Source organism: Sinocyclocheilus rhinocerous, unplaced genomic scaffold (assembly GCF_001515625.1).
Source record: "Sinocyclocheilus rhinocerous isolate Xijiao unplaced genomic scaffold, SAMN03320098_v1.1 scaffold781, whole genome shotgun sequence".
Taxonomy (NCBI): Eukaryota; Metazoa; Chordata; class Actinopteri; order Cypriniformes; family Cyprinidae; genus Sinocyclocheilus; species Sinocyclocheilus rhinocerous.
In genome coordinates, this window is record NW_015658395.1 from 2,128,563 (window position 1) to 2,151,539 (window position 22,977).

At 35.5% G+C, this 22,977-nt stretch overlaps 1 protein-coding gene across 4 annotated transcripts in view; it reads left to right on the forward strand.

Moving 5' to 3' along the window:
* LOC107722146 (neurabin-1-like) overlaps positions 1-22,977 on the forward strand; it is a 54,733-nt gene that overhangs the window by 10,395 nt on the left and 21,361 nt on the right. For all 4 annotated transcript variants that reach the window (XM_016530384.1, XM_016530382.1, XM_016530385.1 and 1 more), the window contains exons 3-6: positions 13,712-13,844; positions 14,276-14,396; positions 17,224-17,328; positions 19,646-19,781. In XM_016530384.1, the coding sequence (XP_016385870.1) occupies positions 13,712-13,844; positions 14,276-14,396; positions 17,224-17,328; positions 19,646-19,781 (495 nt within the window). The remainder of the gene's footprint in view (positions 1-13,711; positions 13,845-14,275; positions 14,397-17,223; positions 17,329-19,645; positions 19,782-22,977) is intronic.

Below are 22,977 nucleotides of genomic sequence, written 5' to 3' on the forward strand. Positions count from 1 at the left end.
AATTTGAACATATGGTTCGTAACTGGTATTTAGATCATTCTGGTGTAACAGAAGTGTAATTTAGCTGTGTTCTTTTATAAATAGTCATGAACTAAATATTATTAAATAAAGCATAGTTAGGGTGGCCATGTGTGCTGTTCATACGGGACATGTCCTGGCCAGGATATTTATATTGCCTAAAACATCCAAAGTAGTTTGACCAATATAACATTCAGGAATTGTATATAATCAACCAATCGTGGTGCGTGAGAAGGTGAGATCTACAGAGAACAATCAAAGCCATGCAAATACGTGCACGTGTTTGTTCGTTCGTTCGACTTGAAGCGTCGCTGCGCACCGATCATTGAATGACACCAAAGTACCGCGAGAGTGATTTGAAAGCATAAGGAGCCGTCTGCTCTGCTCTCTATTAGCTCTCGGGAATGTCATACAACGATCGATCTGCACAGTGCAAACAGCCAAAACCTGGATATTTTAGGCAATATAGAAATCCTGACAAGGACGCGTCCCGTAAAAATGGCCCGTATGGTCACCCTAAGCATAGTAGTGTAGCACGTGGAGCAACCAGAAAATGCCAGGCTTTTGTAAAATGGCATTGTGCCGGCTGGGTTAACTGTCAACTCGACTGAACTGCCCTGGTCGTTAGCTTGACAAAGAAAGACTTTTCCATGAGTCGGGGAATTTTGAACCCAGGCCACATGGTTTTTCTGCAGACACGGAGGAAATAACAGTCTGTGGTCTGTGTTCAGACTTGAGAAAGGGACTGATTTGTGGTAAAACATTGCCCATTATTAACCAGACTAGACTAGCTTGTCGTTGAATAGAAGTGTCAGTCATTAATCACACTGAACATTTTCTCTCTTGCTCATAATATTTCTTAGTCGCTCATTAAGTGGATCGTTTCCATATTAAAGCGTTTCAACGCGTAATTAATGTAGAGTTGCTGTAAGAGGCTCTTGTGCGAGCAGCTCTAGTGGCTGTGTGGAATAACAGCACTCTCAAAGACCCTTCCCTCCATTTACTTTGACGATTACAGGTTCATCAGTTTCAAAATGATCACAGCATAATTCCCTGATTCATCTTTTTCAATTTCATGCAATAAATTAGGCTTGTATTATTTATCCTTTTCCATCTGCATGTTTGATTTTTTTGATTAATGACTTCGCATTGTGCTTGCCAAACGGGTCTGTTTATATGGGGTTCATTACCTAAATTCAGGTAATAAAATGCCAAAAATAATGGCTGTTGTGTAGCATAGCAAAATGAATAGGCTTGACTTTTAACTTTTAAAAGGACGGTCAGTCGGCGCCAATAGCCTCATGGGCAGCGCGCCGATATATAGTTCCATTGCCCTACGGGTGTCCCAAGTTTGAATCCCGGCTCGAGAACCTTTCTCGATCGTACCCTGCTTTCTCTCTCCCACTTCACTTCCTGTCATAAATAAATATAAAATAAATATTCAATAAATATTTTTTTTTAAAAAGGACGGTCAAAAATTTTTGCTAATGTCCAAGTCTGTATGTCTGTGGGCAAGTTGCATACATCCCCACATATTGACCTTATTCAGTGCCATATTTTTGACAGAAATTAAAATGAGGCTTTTTAAAGGATAAAAGTACAGTGCATCTGAAGTCCATTTCTATGTTTATTAACATGATTGTTCGGCTGATGAAACCTCTTTCTGACAATAACCTTCAGAAGACTAAAACCCCCTACAGTTTTGTGTGTTGTGAAATCATCTACCTTTACAGTACATGCCTTTGTAAAGACTGCAAGTCTATCCCTCACAGCCTCGTTTTTATCTGTGCTAAATTCAGTATGGTGTCTAACCTGAATTAGGTCTGTTGGTGGGTGTGTGCAGTTTGTGGTACTGTAAAGTTAGCCGTTTTTAATGGTTGATGAAAGGGATATTTTACTGAAAATGAAATGTTTTCACCCTCATGTTGTTCCAAACCTGTATGACCTTTTCTCAGGAGAGATGATTAAGGAGAATTCAACTTTCTTGTCATTACAAAAAATGGGGATTTGAAGCTTTCAAACTTCAAAAAGGATGTGAAGGCACCATAAAAATTGCATAAAAGTAGTATATTGTGGGCTTTTCTGACGTCATATGATAGCTTTGAGTGTGAAATTTGAGAATTTAACTTAAAATTTCCCCTTTTGAGTTCCAAAGAATGTCATACAGGTTTGAAATAACATAAGGTGGAGTAAATGAGGACAGAATTTCCATTTTGGGGTGAACTATGTCTTTTAGGACATTTCTTCATATGTGACCCTGGACCGCAAAAAAACAGTCTTAAAGGAACAATCCACTATTTTTGAAAATAGGCTCATTTTCCAACTCCCCTAAAATTTAATACTGTGATGGGTCACCACATGATGTCCAATATAAAAATTAGGATCTTAAAGCAAACAAATCACTTGTCCTTTTTTTTTTTCTTTGTAGACAATTGCACAAATCAATTTTAGTACTTTTGCAGCTTTTCACCCATTATGTTACGAAAGCATGTGCCTTACCACTGCAAAACAAGAAAGGAAACAAAACGAAAAAAATGTTGCATTATTATGAGAAAGTGTGACACACCAATGTCTAATGTAAACTCAGGCATGTTTATATTCACTGGTTTTGTTGGCACAACATTCAACAACTGTAGATTGAGTAATTGAGTAGTTGAGTAATATCTGTTTAGAAGATAATTTTATACATATCTTCTTATATTAGATTTAATTGAGAGCAAATTAACCGGATCCCATCGGATGAAGCATCAAACACGTGCCTGATGCAGGAGCGACTGTCTGTTTTACAGTCAGTTCTAGTGTTTGTTTAGCTGTGCCCTTTGTTACATCCATCCTGTCATCATCCACCTACATAAACTGCACTTACAGGCTGAATTAAATATGACATTAGCTCTGCTAATCTCAGCCTCTTGTTATGGCATATTTATTCCTTCTTGATTCACTAATGGATTTGAAAGACTGGGCAGCAGTTGAATGACTGCTGAAATGATTCAGTGATTATACACTCCATTCTGTGCTTAGATGCACATACTGTATATAGATCACATGGCTCTCTCTGAATCAATCCAGCCTTTTACTATATCAGCTCAGTTAAAAGGGCGGATGGCCATAGTCTAGTTAATAGCCATATTTTAGGGTTATATTAAATATATATAAACATACTTTCAGGAACGCAGATAAGAAAAATCTTAGTGAGCTGAGCAGAGGATGTATTATTCATTTTCATTTTATTTTAAAGGATCTCCAGTAGATCAAGGTATTTTTGAAGTAGTAGCCCTGACTGGAGTAGATTAAAGAGGCTTTATGTAATTGGAAAAAGGCTATTTCAACCTTATACCATGGATAAAGATGTCTCAGTTTGTGATTTCATGATGATTTAGATGGTTGCTAATGATCCAACAAGCATAGCTTTCTAATTAGTTGATTTTCTATTTAAATAGGAAGTTTGGGTGTAACGTTTTGAAGCGCCAATCCATTAAAAAAATAATAAAAAGGCCAGGGTTTAGTTAGCTACATAACTGCTATGATTTGCTACTTTCTGTTGAGTTGCAGTGGGTATTAGGGGGCGGGGAATTCTAATTGTAGAGAGAATCTGATTGGACAAAAATTTGTGTAGTGCAGGATGAGTCATCAATATTTTTGTCCCTTTTCCAAGAGAAAAACTGTATTTTAAATGTGTAAAAAAGTTTTGTCCGTTACAGTAGACATGTCTACATTTTGGTCTGTTTACAGGAGTTATGTAGTCAGTGGGAAGCTGATTTTGCTCATTTGTTGAATTTGTTACGCAGAACAAACTTGCTGTAATGAGATATCAATGTGCAGTTTGTGCGCTTCGGGTTCAGGGAAAAATAGGCAATCAAGCAATTGTCTTGTTCTCATGACAGCGATTTTGAAGCTGTAGTCGTTGGCAAAGATCTGTCTCACAACGCATTATGAATGCTGTGGTATTTTTTGTTTGCTTGTTTCTCTGACATCTGACCCCTTCTGGAGATGAATTTTTAACGACTATGGAAACAGAAGACAGCTCTGTGGTTCTGACGCTGCGCCGTTCCAGCTGTCCGTGTCAGGCGCTTATTCTCCACAGCTCTCCCTCTGCCCCCCGTCACAGGCCGTCACTGAATCTATCAGAGAGTGTAGTTCCTGCTTTTTTCCATGCTGGAAACAAGGAGGTGTTCAATGCTGACACAGTGTCCTGTATTGTTGTGAAACAGTCAGGACAAATGTGGTCGCCGTGTGTTCACCCAGATGTGTAGAGTGCCATTTTTCCCTCAATGTGCACGCATTGTAATCAGGAATATCTATAATAATAATAATTAAAAAAATAATAGTAATAGTAATTTAGAGAATAATTTAGAAAAAGAAAATAAGACAATTTAGAAAAATAATGTATATAGGCTAATGCTATATTTCTTTTTTAAAAAGGAAAGGACATGATGTGTCCAAGTATGGTGACCCATACTCGGAATTTGTGTTCTGCATTTATCCCATCCAAGTGCACACGCACACTGTGAACACACACCCGGAGCAGTGGGCAGCCATATTGAGCAGTTGGTGGTTCGGTGCCTTGCTCAAGGGTCTTACCTCCGTCATGGGGGTGGAGAGAGTGCTGATCATTCACTCCCCCCACCTACAATCCCTGCTGGACCTAAGACTCAAACCCGCAACCTTCGGGTTACAAGTCCAACTCTCTAACCATTAGGCCACGACTGCCTAATATATGCAATGTTGCTTTTAATTTTGTAAATGATTTACAAGAGATAAACAAGCACACATGTATTTATTGCAAGCAGATATTTTACATTATATATAGGGTTGGGTATCGTTTGAATTTTATCAATTCCGATTCCAATTCCGATTCTGCTTTTCGATTCCCAGTTTCGATTCCAATGTGATGAAATAATGATATCAAACATTTATCCTGTGTCTCTTTTTTGCAAACCATTTAGTGGAGCTGAATACCAAGAACAAAAATTAACAGGCTACATAAAAACTGGACTCTTTAAGAGCTGTTTGTGTGCAAAAAAGAACTGCATGATTCTGGATAAATTGAGTTTTATTTTATTTTTATTTATTTTTTCCCCAATGGAAGTTGTGGTTCTCTCATGATTCTGAAGAAAAAAATATTAGACAACTAAACAAAATCACATGTAATTTAAGAATAAACGATTCAATGACTCACTCAAGATGTACTTGTTTCATTACTGGATGAATCGGCGTTATTGACCGAATCTTTTGTATGATTCAAAGACAAATACATTTTAACAGCCCCTTTTCGCCACCTACTGGCGTAACAATGTGATCGACAAATCTTGATTTGAAGTGTCAAATTACTTTCAAAAGGTGATTTACTCTATTTTAATCGCTACCGTACACATCAGAGTTTATATCTGAACTATAAACTTTTATCCCAGTACTTCTGTGATTTGAATGTTTGTAACACAGAAATAATGATACTGTGTGGCTGAAAAGACTGTGAAGCTGTTTCATTCATGACAGACAGCTGCTCTCTTAAGGTCAATGGCAGTGCGAATGCAGATTTAAATGTTCAAATCACACTGGTGTGATCATTCGCTGCACGGACGAACCAAGTGATCACAACATGTTTGCACACGTCAAAGGTTGAGGAATGAAACAGACGAATCATTGTAATTTAGGAATAGAATCACGTTGGTGTTTGAATCGTGTTCGCGAACTTTAACAATCGATTAAATTAAAGTGCTTTGTCATGTTGGTGGTGACATTTTTGGCATCTGATCGCAAATGTAGCCAAACTTTGGAGCGCTTAGATTAGCGAGCAAGGTCCTGGTAGATCGCTAGGTCCGGTCCTCACAGATAAAGAAAAAAAAAAGCGCATAGAAATCGATAGGTGGAATCGAAATTTTAAAGTATCCGATTCCTGACCTTAAGTATCCCAACCCTAATTATATATGGGGTTGGATTAAGGGTCTAAAATATGTTTATGCAAAATAATTCCTTAATTTGTGCTTAATTTGTAAGTACTAATAAACAGCCAATATGCTAGTAATATGCATGCTAATAAGCAACTAGTTAATATTGAGAATTGTTCCCTAAACTAAAGTGTTACCATATATAGCAAAGCAAATATCATACGTTTATTGTGTATATATTCTTGTTGATTTGTCTATATATTACATTATAATATGTCATATTTTCTCTCAACAAATCAGCCAAAATGTGCAATATATTACTAATATTGTAAAGTATTTATATTTAAAAATATTTTTTTATATTCTTTCTTTATTTTTTATGTATTAATTGTTTTAACCCAATCTGATTATATTTTTATATATGATTATATTTTTAGTAGACCTGTATTTTATTTTATTTTATTTTCCATAGTTTAATAACTATTAGTTAGGAGCTATGGTTGTCAAATCTTGAATAGATCTTCAATAAATAAATCTTCCTATGAAGTAATTCAATTCAAGTTTATTTGTACAGCGCTTTTCACGATACAAATCATTGCAAAGCACCTTTACAGCAAATTAAGTTTCTACAAATATTTAGTGGTAGCTTATCAGTGGTGACTGTCAGTTAATGTACATATGGCAGAAATGTATGCATCAGAAATAGGTAACATGTTTCGTAACTTGGCAATGTTTCTAAGATGGAAGAATGCTGTTTTTGTAACATGGGAAATATGATTTTCAAAAGACAAGTTGCTATCTAATATAACACCCAGATCGAAGTAAGGATGAATACAAAGTTTAAAGCATTATTAAACGCATATGTATAATGCATGTGTGTTTAGTTTAGGCTTGAAGCTGAGACTAGCTTGCACGAACACGTTGCCTGTAAATGTAACACTCTCACCCACTCATGTGGTCAGTTGATGAATTATGTATTCATCAGACCATGTTACTGATCATGTGAGAAGACTCAGCCAACACATGAGAATGAAACATAAAGTAAGCAATTGTTTGTCTTGTTTATCCCCTTTATGCTAGTAGCTCCCCCTCACTGCGCTAGCGTGCTATGTGTTGGCGGGTGGCGAGGCCCCCAGAGGTATTTTCACAAACACAGGATTAAAAAGAGGGCAAAATGACATTCCAGGCCAGATAAACTGGGAAAAAAAAGTCAACAGGATGAACATAACCATGTGTTTTGAAGGAGCTGTGGACTTGACACAAAGCAAAAGGCTAGTTATGCTGGAGAGTTTCATATCACATGACTCATCAGTTCACGCCTCCTTCATGGCCAAGTGTTTTTTTTTTTTAAATAGTTGAAAGGTAAAATGGCCTTTAAAGTAATGCTGAGACTCACAGAATGCTTTCTCTGAAAAGGCTTTTACACACAGATGAAAGGCTTTTAATAACTTTCAGCATTAGCAAACAAATACTTTTCATGAAACTGTTGATTCATATATGCTGTGTTTCTTCCACTACAGGCACTTTTATGTCCATTTTTATTCAATAGAAGTCTTCAATATTGCCATGTTTTGTAGATTTAGATTTTATTGGTTTACTCTTTTGGCAGACCCAGATTTACATTATAAAAAATGTGTTATAATAAGAAAGCTTCTTACTGTATGCTCACCGAGCACAAAAATGACAGTAAAAATTGTAAAATGTTATTACAAATTGAAATAACTGTTTTCTATGTGAATATATTGTAAAATGCAATTTATTCCTGTGATGATAAAGCTGAATTTTCAGCAGTCATTGCTTAAGTAACATTTCTTATTATTATCAATGTTGAAAGCAGTTTTGCTTTGCAGTGCTGCTTAATATTTTTGTAGAAACCATGATATGGTGTTTTTTCCCTTCATGTTTCATCAACTGAATGCATCCTTTTTGAATAAAAGCATTCATTTCTTAATAAAATAACAATAATTTATTTATTTTGCAAAAATGATTAACAAAAAAAGTGTGAAAATATTATTTATTGTGTGAATGCAGTGTGCTAGCTATGAAATGCACATTAGCAAAACAAATATTTTTAAAGGTGTTTAATGTAACTTCGATCACAGAATGCATTTTGTTTCTTCAATTTCTTTGATTCAGAAATAGGGCTGCAAATGATTAATTGCGATTAATCACATTCAAAATAAAAGTTAATGTTTACATACTATATGTGTGTGTACTGTGTATATTTATTATGTATAAATACACACACATACATGTATATGTTAAGGAAAAATATGTTAAATTGATACATAAAATATTTCTATTTATATATAATATAAATTATATATAATTTATATACATATGTGTTTGTATTTATATATACATAATAAATATACACAGTACACACATATAGTATGGAAACAAACTTTTATTTTGAATGCGATTAATCGTTTTGCAGCCCTATTCAGAAAATATGACAGAATTCTCATGTGATTCCTTGTTAGTAGATAAATTAAACTAGTGAGTGTGAAAAGGGAATTTTTCCACAGGCCCACAAGTGTCTGTAGTTGTAGAATCACCCATATGTTCATATTTAAAGCTATTCCTTACCAATATGGTAGAATGATAATTAATTTGACTTTGCCAAACACCTAATTTTGGAGCAGCTTCCTGTTTTCAGACAATAGTACAGAAATGTCTGTCTACAGATTCGTCTGTTGCATGGTTAATCCACTCAGCATCAGCCTCTGCGTCCCTCTCAGGGATTGCTGTGTATGAATATGTGTGTGTGTGTGTGTGTGTGTGTGTGTGTGTGTGTGGTGACACTGGGAGCGCTGGCACCACTGCTTGACTGTAAGGCCATTTAATGCAATCAGTTGTAGTCAGCCAGACTCTAGGCCACTCAGCACTGTTGCCAGTCTGTGATACAAATGGCGACAAACACTTTCAGTCGATTGTTCTTCTACATCCCTCCCTGCTTCCCCTCGGTTAATCCTCGGACTGTTCCCCACAAGGACTGCAGTCACCCACGATGCAGCTGGAGGCGTGCTGGTGTAATATGCTGCATTAGAGGCATACCGATGAGCCATGGCTTCTCTGCTAGAAGTGCAGTGACACAAAGAAGGATGAGAGACGAGAAGGATAATGAAGTAATGAGCAAAGAGGGACGAGGAAGAGAGTGGGAGGAGAGGGATGGATGATGGGCCTGGCTCAGTTTCACTCACCCCTGCAGTTCTGTAGAAATTCGCCGAGAAAAATGAGAAGCTCTCAGAGCCTTTGGTGGGATCTCACAACATGCAATAAAAACTTAAAGTGCTCTCTGAACAGCAAAATGCTTATACAAGCTTACATTTCTTGGCTATTATGCAAGGTAGCAGTTGGAGCCAAAGACCTCACAGGCTGCTGGGTTTTAAGACTGCAGTATGCCAGAGTGTATGAGCAATAGATAGAGAATAAAGGATCGTGTGAGAGCTGGTCTACTATATGATGAGAAGACAAAAGTGATGCACTGCGTTTGTTTGAAGGCAGCTAACAGGTGTATTGATCTAAATGGTAAAATGACAGGAGATAGGATAGAGGTGAGGCTGATGATAGAGAGGTGATCTTGAGTGGGACGAATCAATGTTACTAGATGGGTGGAGATGCTCACAAAAAGTAGCGCTGTTAGTCGGACCAAAGCCAAGAAAAGATTCAGCATAATGTATATAGTCTTTAGACTATTTTTTCCTTTTAGTTCTTCTGTCTATAACCTACTGTTCCAAAGTTAAAGTTACAATTTAAAATATATTTCTTATATATATCTTGTGATGCCAAATATGGATTTTGAGCAGCCATTACTCTAATATTTTTTATTATCATCAATGATGAAAACATGTGCTGCTTAATATTTTTGTGGAATCCCCAGCAGTGTTTGTCACTGTCTGATATGGTTTAATAGAACCATCATTTAGAGTCACAAATATGATTTGTTTCAGTCATTTTGTTCCTTTTAATTTTTTTTGTACTGTATTATTTCTTTCAATTAATCACTGCATCATGTTTTATTATGTCACTCTTCCTAAAAATCTCAAATGGTAAATTTCTGTATTAAATTACGCTTCAAAGCCCACGCTTATTTGATTTGGGTGCCTGGTGACAAGCCTTTTTGTGTCTTCATCTGGTCTACTATATGATGAGAAGACAAAAGTGATGCACTGCGTTTGTTTGAAGGCAGCTAACAGGTGTATTGATCTAAATGGTAAAATGACAGGAGATAGGATAGAGGTGAGGCTGATGATAGAGAGGTGATCTTGAGTGGGACGAATCAATGTTACTAGATGGGTGGAGATGCTCACAAAAAGTAGCGCTGTTAGTCGGACCAAAGCCAAGAAAAGATTCAGCAACGACTTGGGTACCTACTGAAGAAAACTGAAGATTGTTGGTATTTCCTTTTCTGTGGAGGGTTTTTATTATTATCATTATTATTATTTTTATATATAATTAGCAGGCAGACTGATAATTGAAACCACTGATACATTTCATACAGGGCCCAAAGTTGCCATTATAACTCAAACAAAAAATCACTGCATCATGTTTTATTATGTCACTCTTCCTAAAAATCTCAAATGGTAAATTTCTGTATTAAATTACGCTTCAAAGCCCACGCTTATTTGATTTGGGTGCCTGGTGACAAGCCTTTTTGTGTCTTCATATTATCATATGCATGACCATTAAAATTTAAAAATTAAACCATGTAATTATATTCAAACAAAACATAAAGTGTCCTAGACAGCTACTGTATAGATGTCTATAATTAATACAAAAGAAGATGTGAATTATTATATTCTCCCATGGCATGTCAGACCTGACAGTAGCCTTCAGCGCACTACCAACACTTTGTCTGTTACGTAGAGCCCTCATGGTTGTCATGTCTGGCAGATTCACAAAAGACAGTCAGCTGCTGAGCCTTTTTTAGCCAGCTGTGGAGTGTGGACTGTCAACACAGTGATAGTTGGTTGAGCTTAGGAGAAAACAGGAGAATAGGGTGTGAGGGAAACTCTGGAACAGATCCACTGAATGTAGAAATGGGTGTTTCTAAAAATGTCTTCACTTTCAGGTTAGACCTCTGCTCAAGGGAATGTTTCTGGATATGCCCTCCTGGCATCTTTGAATGGGAGTCTATAACTGTGGTAGGGAATCTTCAAGGATAAACATGTTAGCAGCTACACTGTCCAGCCCTTTCTGCCAATATTATTTTCAACAAATCCATTGAAGGACTGTAGACGAAGGGCCCATTACACTTCAGCTAATCATTCGGTCAGCAATGTGACTGCTCAATAATGCATAGCTGTTGATCAGTTTACATTATTGATGCTGTAAAGTGCACTAGAGATTATGCTTGCTTTTGTCCCAGTGCTTGGATACCCTATGCTCTGGTTTCGTAGTGCTTCCTATCACATATTGGATTCATTGGTTTAGGCTTGTAATTCGCATAAAACGTCAGATTTGAGTCTAATTGGTTTTCTTCACAGATGAGATAGCTTTGATTCTGCTATGATCAGTCATGGTTTAATTGAAGCTGATGATTCTCATGGTGGCAGCTGGACACACTGACAGCTGCCTGCTGGTGAATGCAGCATGTTCATTTGCTCAGTGGTAGAGCAGTGTGGGTTCGATTTTTTTATATACTGATATATATATATAATTTTTTTCATTTAACAATGAAATATTTAGAATATTTTTTAATTATTTTAAAACATGTTGTTTATCAAATATTTTATTTATAAATATTTTCTGCATATATTTCTGTTCACTTGTTTGGGGTCAGTAAGATCATTTAATTGATCATTAAATTGATCAGAGGTGATCATGAAGACAAGTTCTTTCTTTCTTTCTTTCTTTCTTTCATTTTTTTTGTATAGTGCTTTTCAAAATAATTTTCAAAGAACCCGAAAATTAATGTTTCTACATTACAAATAAGAGTGATCTGTTGTCAGAATAATGTCAAAATAATGTCTATATGGCAGAAATGGTTCTTACAGTTCTAAGATTATGCAAATCATGCAGTTAATGTCACGATTTATTTAAGCAGAAACATGTATGCTGTTATAATTTCTTTCAAATTAATGCTGTTATTTTGAACTTTCTTTTCATCAAAGAATCTCGAAAAAATGTTTCCTCAAAAATATTAAGCGGTTTTCAGCATTTATAATAATAAGACATATTTTTGAGCACTGAATCAGCCAAGTAGAATGATTTCTGAAGGATCATGTGACACTGGAGACTGGAGTAATGATGCTGAAAATTCAGCTTTGCCATCACAGGAATAAATCACATTTAAAATATATAAAAAATTAAGAGTTATTTTAAATTGTAACAATATTTCTCTGTATATTTGATCAAATAATTGCAACCTTAGTGAGCATGAGAAACTTCTTGCTTATATATATATATATATATATATATCCTGATTTCTTATTTTTTTGCACGTTTGTCACACTTTGTTTCAGATCATTAAGCAAATTTAAATATTAGTCAAAGATAACACAAGTGAACACAACATGCAGTTTTTTATTATTTCTATATTAACCCTGGTACTTGCCTTAGGAAGTTTGTTCTTTTAAAATGAAATACTGTAAAAGCTGGGTCAGGGAAACTGATTCTGTGTCAACATGAAGCTACAACTTATCCAGTGAACCCTTTTTATAAGGAAAGAGATAAGGGGGAGGCAGGAAAGTGTAGCATTGGCATGGGGCCGATGTTTGTCCGAGAACCTGCTTAGAGGACACAGTTGTGCTTGACTGTCCTTTCACACCACGATGCACAGGACCATCACTTACACTGAGGAGATGGCAAATGACACTTAGTGTTTCAGACGATAAGCACTGTTATGAAGACGCTCAGATGCAACCAGAGACATTGCCTCACTGTCTCACTATATATATATACAGTGGCATGCGAAAGTTTGGGAACCCCTTGCAGAATCTGTAAAAATGTGAATAATTTTAACGAAAGAGAGATCATACAAAATGCATGTTATTTTTATTTAGTACTGTCCTGAGTTCTCGGCTCTTAATGCGTCGTGTTTCCTTCTGGAGCATCAGTGACTGTTTGAACCTTTTTTAATAGTTGTGTTTGAGTCCCTCAATTGTCCTCAGTGTAAAAAAGATGGATCTCAAAATCATACAATCACTGCTGGAAAAGGTTCAAATATGCAAAAGATGCTGGAAAACTGAAGAATCTGCACGACATGGAGGATTATTCTGAAGAATAGTGCTCAGTTCAACTGTTCAGGACAAACAAGGGACTCGTGAACAACCACAAAACAAAAAAACAGTCATAGATCCAGGTAACTACACACAGTATTAAGAACTGAAGGGTTCCCAAACTTTTGAAGGGGGTTATTTTAATAATTTCAGCTATTTTTTTTGTCTTGTGGACTATATGTAAACATCTTTTATGTAAAATATCTTACTCAGGACAGTACTAAATAAAAAATAACATGCATTTTGTATGATCTCTCTTATTTTGTTAAAATTATTCACATTTTCACAGATTCTGCAAGGGGTTCCCAAACTTTCGCATGCCACTGTATATATATATATATATACTGTATAGAGAGAGAGAGAGAGAGAGAGAGTATGTGATCAATGGAGTCATATATGTCTGAGCTCAATACTTCCAATGGACTAATATTTCTTATGTGTTTTTGAAGAAACATACTCTCTAGAACTGTGTGGTTCACATACCCCATCTTTTGTAAATGTGAAAAAAGTGCTTTACACAGCTGTTTTAGTCATGTAACCTCAGTATTGTGACACTGGCCTTGACTTTTTTTTGGCTACCAGGTGTTCAAAACCTACTCCAATGAAGATTACGACCGGAGGAATGAAGAGGTGGACCCAGTGGCATCCTCAGCTGAGTATGAGCTGGAGAAACGGGTGGAGAAGCTGGACCTTCTCCCTGTGGAACTGGAAAAAGGTGAATAGCAGGATAGCAGTGTCACCAAAGAGATTTCTCTGAGGTTAAACATTTAGGATAGTTTTTTTTAAGTAACACTAGGTCTAGTCATCATACTTTTGACTTTTTCAGTCAGTTTTTACTCAGAACCTTATAGTTATTGAGATACAGTATAGCCTCTGTGACAACTAGCCCCTGTCTTCCCTATAAGCTTTCTTTAAAAAAAAAAAAAATAGATACAAATATGTTTTCAGAGAAATGTTCTGCATGTATCTGGATATTTTGAGCAATGTGAGTAAATCAATGGTAAGCCTTGAATATTGATCAGTTACAGTAAACATGCATCCATCCATCAAACATCCAATGATTTATTGAATTGTCACTCTTTCCATTTGCCCAGCACTAATATTTTTCCTTTCATTGATTTGTGTATGTTCATCTGTGTGTGTCAGATGAGGACGGTCTGGGCATCAGTATTATAGGAATGGGGGTCGGCGCTGACGCAGGCCTGGAGAAGCTGGGCATCTTTGTCAAGACTGTCATAGAGGGTGGAGCAGCAGAGAGAGATGGAAGGTAAACTAAACTGCACATACTACTTTATTAGTGCTGTCAAATGATTAAACGATTACACACACATTGTATTTACATGTATATATTTATATTCATATAATTTATATTATATGTAAATATATTTAAAATATAAACATAACATATTTTTCTTAAATATATTCATGCATGTGTGTATTTACGTATATATACATAATAAATATACACAGTACACACACATATCTAAACAAAAACTTTTATTTTGGATGCGATTAATCGCGATTAATCATTTGACAGCACTACTAAAGCATTACTTTAGTGAAGGACATATATATTGGTATTATATCACCCTACTTTCTGGATATCGATATGAGTATTTTCCATGTAGAAAAACAACCCTGTTGGTCAAACAGTATAGAAAATCATGGGTTTCTTGTCCTTGCTCTTTTTAGCTGCACCCAGAGTGAGTGAATCCCTGAGAGTCCCTTATGAGATTTGCACATTGCCTAAAATTAAAGCAAAGCTTGAGGCTTTATCACTGATTGTGGCTCAGGATGCTAAAGAAAGGGTAGGGATGAGAATGAAAGCAGCCCATTTCACATCTGGCCAAACATTCTAGTAACTTTAGTAGACTGTTTTTGCTTTACTAAAACTGAGACCACTAGTGAAAAAGTGGTAGTGAGATTTAGCTTTTTTTTTTTTTAAATGTCATTTATTAAATTAGAAAGTTATTTATTTTTATTTTATTTTTTATTAAAATTATATGTATTTGGTTTGTCTCCCTTTAGTTTTAATGTTCACATGTTCCTGTGGCTCAGTGGTAGAGCATTGCGTTAGCAGCACGAAAGGTTGTGGGTTCGATTCCTAGGGAACACACACACTGGTAAAAAATGTATAGCTGGAATGCACTGTAAGTCGCTTTGGATGAAAGTGTCTGCTAAATGCATAAATTAATTAAATAAAAAAATTAATTAATGGCAGCAGCAATCAACAGATTTGACAAGACTCTACATGTTTATGTCAAACCTGTCGATCATGTTTTCCAACATGATTTGAAATGGTTCAAAGAACATCTTGAGCTGCAATTGAAGAACATCTGATCATCTGTATAAGGAGTTACATGATCAGTGTCACAAATTTACTTTAGTGTTAATTAGTGACCTAGAAATAGTGCAGAGTCTGAAGTACTGTATTTTTTATACATTTTACAATTATAATGTTTCTTTAAAGATGTTCGTGAAGTCCTAAATCTTGCTGTTTATTTACAAGTTTAAGATTTTGAATGTCAGTCTTTTAATGTGGTCTCATCTTTTCACTGAGTGGCATCAAACCCTGCTGAAATCTTGAGAAATTTTTACTTGTTTCAAGATTACCAAGCAATTGCAAGCTTTGCAATCAGGTTTCAAAAGGACTATTCAATAGCCAGAATGTAATTTCCTCCACCATTAACTCAGGCTGTTTCTGAGCGAAGTGTAACAATGTAGAATTCAACAGTGACACTGAAATCTTTGCACTGGAGTCCTTATTTTTTGCATGTTGGAACTCTAATTTCCTGCTTTAGAATTAGTATATTGACGACATTGGAAAATGCATGTGAAGGTCAAGCTGTGCCACACTCTTTAGGTGCACATTAGGATTCAGTCTTGCAAGCATCCCTCCGTCTGCTTTGCCTGCATAACAGGCGGGATTTGCCAGGGGCTCGATATCCAGACTGGAATCAAGGGTCAAGGCAATTTGGTCAAACTCACAAAGCTCATTACAGATATCACACAGTTGGAGCTCTTCATGCAAACACTGTAGCATTCTGAAAATATATTATCACATGTTGTTAAGGAGCTTACTCGTCCTTGTAATCCTATATGATTGTAATTCCTTCTGTCTTGTGAGCATTATTACTCTTTAGCTGCTGAAATGAAAGAATGTGACCACCCAAGACCAACTGAAATCTTAAAAATATTGTTCTCATTCTCAACCTTTTTGTCCTTTTTAAGTCATATGACCTAAATTATTTAATTGAAGTATTCACTAAGATTTTAATATTTATATTCATTCATGTAGTATAAAGGATATATTTGTAGAAAACTTTTTGTAGAAATTAGTAATTTAATTAAATTTAATTTAATTATTAACAACAAAAAACTTTATGAATGTATTTTATTTATATATGTACTTTGTTCATTCACGTGGTAGTATACAGAATGTATCTGTAGAAAATACTTTTTAATTTATTAATTTAATTTTTTATTTAATTTAATTATTAACAATACAAAACAAACGACTAAACTAATAGTTATTATTATTATTATTATTCAATATTATGAAAAAATTATTGAGTAGTATAAAGAATATATTTATAGAAAATAAATGTATATTATTATTATTATTACATATTAAGAATTATTAATTTAATTCACTCTTGATACTGTTGTCTTTTCATTGAAAAGGTGGAACAGAAGTCATATCTGTCGTAATTATGCAGAAAGAAATCTTTACACATCTTTACTATGTCTTTACAAACTTTAATTTGTGTCTATACTTTTATCTTATTGTCTTTACAAAGACTTAGCGCAATTTCACTAGAGTTCTGTGTCAAACTCTAGGGGTTCACAAACTCCGGGAAACCCTGTCCCAGGATGTACTGTGTCCTTCATACATCAGCATATTTGATGCACTGAAAAAATTAATCATAGCAGAGTGTTGAGAAGGCCTCAGGCAGAACATATTTAAGCTTTTATTAAAAAATTCATCTCAGAATGACAGTCAGTATTATACAAACCTGGTTAAGAGTTTGCACAATGTCCTAATAGTGTCATTGTAACAAGCATTACAACATAACCACCTTCATTTTCCACAGAATTAAAGTGAATGATCAAATCGTGGAGGTTGACGGCACCAGTCTGGTGGGAGTAACTCAGAGCTTCGCTGCTACTGTCCTGAGAAACACACAGGGAGTGGTTAGGTAAGATGCTAGATGTCTACCATCGTTTTTGCTTGTTTATTATGTCTCATTAATCCCAGGTTTGCCCCTGAATGCTGTCCGCAAGATCCTCACATCCCCACATCCTCACCGTAGCTTACAAGCTGCTAGAGTGACCATGTTATTATTAGCGTTTGAAATAGCATGACATGCCATCGTCTTTCCCTCCCGCTCAGCATTCTTCTGAGAAAAACACAGACTTCTTATTAGTGTATCTAAACTCCCCTTAGACACGACAGCACAGAGCATGTCTTTGAAAAGCATATCGGCCGGCAGGAGTACTTCACACTGTGAGAAAACAAGACTCTTCATTAACAATAGAGCTGCACAGCATGATGGAGCGTATTGTTGTTAAACAGATGCTGTCAGTGGTGTATTATACTTCCTCTGTGTATATATAAAAGCTGGAAAAAAAACAGATTTACCTTTAACTTTCAAATGTATGTTTATTTTAAAAGCTTTATGTAATTGCCTAATATAATTTCCTTGAAGGGATAACTCACCCAGAAATGAATATTCTGTCACCTTCAAGTTGTTCAAAACCTGTATGAATTTCAATAATTAATGATAAATTTTTTTGGTGAAATATCTCTTTAAATGTGACTTTCTTGTGAGGGACAGAGCCTTCTTGAGTCATAGGATTTCATATAGCCAGGCTGATACTGACACAGTCTGCACTGCATAAAATAACTTTCTTGATCAGTACTTTTGTCTTATTTTCTAGTAAAAAAAAAACAAAAACATAAAAAACCTTCCTTAAAATGAAAACTGAAATGAAAGATACTCGAAAAGCGAAATTGTGTTTTCATATCTTGATCTGAATTTGTTTAAATATTTTCAAATATAATTCATGTAATATATATGTATATATATGTATATGTGTAATAAATATAAATATGAAATAATATAATTAATATATTTTATGATCTATAATAATATAATATAATACATAATTTTTTATAGTTCATATATTTGTATTGTCAGATTTTTACCGGAAAACATCAAATCATCTAGTACTATGAAGGTCTCAGGAAACGTACTATTTCACCATATTTTAGTTTTTCAGCTGTCTATCCTTTCCTGGTTTTGATTTATTCCCTCCTGCTGGTTATTTCTCTCTGTTCTCACCAATGAGGCAGTGTGACCCAGATTTGGAATTTGTGCTATATTTAACCTACTGTAGGAATTAAGGCAGGTCTTAAACTCTATCTGCACCAGTGACCACCAATAAATATATGAAGATTGACACTCTATTAAGAGCGATTCATTGCTGTGATGATTCAATGTCAGAGTCTAGGTGTTTTTATAGCAAGTTGGCAGGACTTTACTTTACTAATTCTGACACTCCAGATGTATGTGAATAATACTGGTGGATTTTGCCAATAAGAAAGCTCTGTCCCGGAGCAGTTGAGATCCCTGCGTGTGGTATCGAGATGGAAGAGAGGACTGTTTCCAGGTCAGCTGCGCTGCAGAAGCAGCAGAGATGCTTGGCATAACACGGTATTGGCCCAGTTGTTGCTTCAGATGTAGATCAAATTTGGGCCCTTATCTGTGCCTAATGCAGGGTGATTAGGACTCCATGCTGAGCGCTTCCCTGCTGGTTCTCCAAAACATGGATTGTGCAATGCAGAGGATGCGGTGAATATTATTGGAGGGAATTGTCTTTTTTATCTCCAATTATTAGACATTTACACTCCTTTCATGTTATGGCTTATAATTGATAAATGGCATATATTAAAATTCCATACTATTGTGTCAAACAATTAAAAGGGATAGTTCACCCAAAAATGAAAGTTACCTCATGATTTACTTGACCTTTTATGATAAACTTTCATTTTCAAGTTTTCAATATTTCGGCAGTAATTTTCTTTCTCAAGTAGAATTGTTAACATTTTTAAACAGTTATGTTCACTTTGTCACAGTCATTTATCACACTGACCTCGCAAGAATTACCTCCTGTCACGGTCATTGATTTATAGGGTATATTATAAAAGATACAATCCATCAATGAAGTGAGAACAAAAACGCTTGTTGAAGCCAGAGACTGCAAGAAAAGAGCTTAACATATTTCACTTCATTGAAACAGAAAAGAAAGGTTTTATAACTTTCTCTATTTTACTGAATGACATGCAATTTCACCTTCCACATTTTATACCCACCTCATTTATGTAAAATCTATTCTGTTCTTTGTTTCCATTTGAAAATCAATAGCCATAATCTTTTATAGTCTGCCAAACTGCATTTGTTCACAAAGCCCCCCCTCCCTCCCTTCTCATTGGTATTTGGTGTGTCTTTGCAGGTTTGTGATTGGCCGAGAGCGTCCGGGACAGCAGAGCGAGGTGGCACAACTCATCAGTCAGACTCTGGAGCAGGAGAGACGTCAGAGAGAGATGATGGAGCAACAGTACGCCCCGTATGATGCTGATGATGACGAGGTGGGCACAGAACAGGTCTCACATCAGAGCTTGTGTGAGCATGTTCAGATACCCTGAACAGGGTAATCAACCGTCACAAGCCAGTTGGAGCAGGTTCAAATCTATTATCCATGATTCGTCCATGCTACAAGCCTCATCCTGTTACAATTTGTCACATCAAAGTGCAGCAGGATGAAGCAGTTCTGCTAGTCAAAATCTATAGAAAATCTAGCTATAACCTGTTCAGTCATATTAAAAATAATGGTAACACTTTAGTATAAGGACCAATTCTCACTGTTAGCTAGTTATTAGCCTGCCTACTATTAACATATTAGCTATTTATTAGTACTTATAAAGCACATATTCTGAATGACCATATTCTACGTCCCTAATCCTACCCAATACCAAAACTTAACAACAACCTTACTAACTATTAATAAGCAGCAAATTAGGAGTTTACTTAGGCAGAAGTCATAGTTAATGGTTTGGACCTTAAAATAAAGTGTGACCAAAATAATACTATGAACTGTAGGCTTGCATAGTTCTGGTTTATCAACATATCTGTTGTATAATTTCTTCTCACAGTGTCCTACATTTGACCATATTTTTCTAAATTTGCTGCTGGAAAGATATAGTTCATCTAGTGCCACAAAAACACTTGTTGCTCCATCTATTTAAGTTGTCCTTGTGAAAGGAAAAATCTTAAATATAAAATATAAATAATATATAAATCTCAAAATCTAAAACATGTCAGTTGTTTCTCCTTGACAGAGTTTTCAAAAAGCAAAGTAGGACTAATCATTTGTAACATTAATATATGTATTTCCTTGCTGTATATTATTATTAGTGTGTGTGTGTGTATACAGTATGTATGTATGTATATATATATATATATATATATATATAAGAATACGTATAATAATAATAAAATGTATAAATGTATGACAACATTTTAAAGTTTAACACATTTGCCAAATATGTTGCTGTTTCATTCAGCTTTTAACATGGAATCCATGTTTACTAAACTAAACGAAATAAACTTAAACTAAGTTTATTTCTATTTTTATTATTATCATTATTAAATGTTCATCTTTTCTTCTCGGAGTAAAAATTATTTTATAATTTATTCATTTTCTTTGACTTTAGTTCAACAAAAATAAAATTTTAAAGTATAAAACTGTTTTTTGCACACTAAAAATCAGTCTTACTACATAATAATGTATAGTTGGCATGATATTTCTCCTGTGTTACAAATTAGATTTCAGCACTGTTACAAAGTGTGCTAAGGTTGTTGAGAACTTCTCATGGAAAAACACCCACAGTGGCAGCTTTCTGCTCCATGGAGAGGTGATGGGGTTTGTTATTACTAGTCACTGAGCAGTTATTGCTCAGTTCTCATTAGCGGATCAGGGGGCGGCCTGGCTTTCCAAACAAGAGGGCCACAAGTCTGTTGTCACGTTTGTGACTGTGCTGCGATCCGTTTTCAAAGAATTTAGAGCGGTACATTACCATAATGCATGCAGGTCTGTCACAGCGGTGGGATTCTATATGAAAGCTCTGATGACTGACTGAAGAAAGCGTTGAATTAATTGCCCGCTACGATTCAGAGATAATTACATCAGTAGACCAGGCTATTTCTACCTTGTTATTTGGAGGACACAGACAATTTAGCATTATATTCTCTCGTGCGGCGCAGAATGATGCAAGACTCACCCGTACTAATGCAAGAGTGAATTTTGAATGTCTCTCATTATTTGTCAGTGTGAATCTAAATTAACATTTTGACTGGATGTGTGTGTTGATTTCAGAATGCATCAAAATCTCACATTATTATATTTAGCTGATGTCATTCTAATGTACCCGCATGGTTTTATTTGTTCCTCCTCTGCGGTAATGTCTGGATATTGTGCAGCGGCTGGCTCGGATGCAGACTGCGCTCTTGAAATGGCTGTGCGATCAGCACTGTTTTATAATTCTGGCACAGGCGGCTTCTCCCAGCAGACAGGCTGCCCGTAAGGAATTGTAATGAATGTAGCAGTCCCTGCTAAAAGATTAGCATGTGTGCGTGTGGGTGGATGGGTGTATGTTCGTGCGAATGTGCCGTGTGTGTGTGTGCTTGAGCGTCAGCACATGTGAATGTCTGTTTAAATGTGTCATATCAGTGTCATGCGAAAGAGGCCTCACAACATGAAGGTTTAGGGGCTGCTGTGTTCACTTAGGCAGAATGGTGTGAACCTGCCTGAAATCTTGCTGTGCTGTGGATTAGCAGCTGCCAAAACCATTCACAAGCTGCCTGCCAGCAGTAAATGGCCTTAAAGGGGTCATATGATGCGATTTCAAGTTTTCCTTTCTCTTTGGAGTGTTACAAGCTCTTGGTGCATAAAGAAAATCTGTAAAGTTGCATTGAACATTAAAGCATGTCAACATATTCTGTTACACCAAATACACAAAATAATGATCTTTAAAATAGCATCATATGACCCCTTTAAAACAACCGGGTCCTGCAGGATATGCTGGTTATAAGGACATCCAAGAAAGGTTCGGAAAGGTTAGTGGTGATGGAACGGGCATACAGTAGCCTCAGCCACACTTATAAATATATGAATTTCACAGCATTATGTAATATCAAACTAAACAACGATAGACCGTTTTGTAACCTAATTTTTTTTAGCCTTTTTTAACATTATTGCTGACAATATTGATAATTTTTCCCATTTTTACATTAGCTGTCTGTTCTACTGATTGCGTTTATAATTAAAAATTTTGGTAAATGTAAGTTTTGAACATTTAAAAAATATATATATATCCCTTTATTGGATAATATTGTCTGAAAAAGATCCCAATATCAACCATATATATATATATATATATATATATATACACACTGCCGTTCAAAAGTTTGGGATCAGTAAGATTTTTTATGTTTTTTTAATGGAGGCTCTTGTGCTCATCAAGGCTGTATTTATTTGATCAAAAATACAGAAAAAAACTGTAATATTGTGAGATATTATTTCAATTTCTAATATTGGTTTTCTGTTTCAATATACTTTAAATTTTTTTTTTACATACTTTTTTCTGGATTCTTTTATGAATAAAAAGTTTAAAAGAACAGCATTTATTTAAAATTAAAATATTTTCTAACAATATGAGTCTTTACGGTAACACTTGAAGGGGTGTGCATAAGACTGACATGACACCTTCATAATCATGACATGAC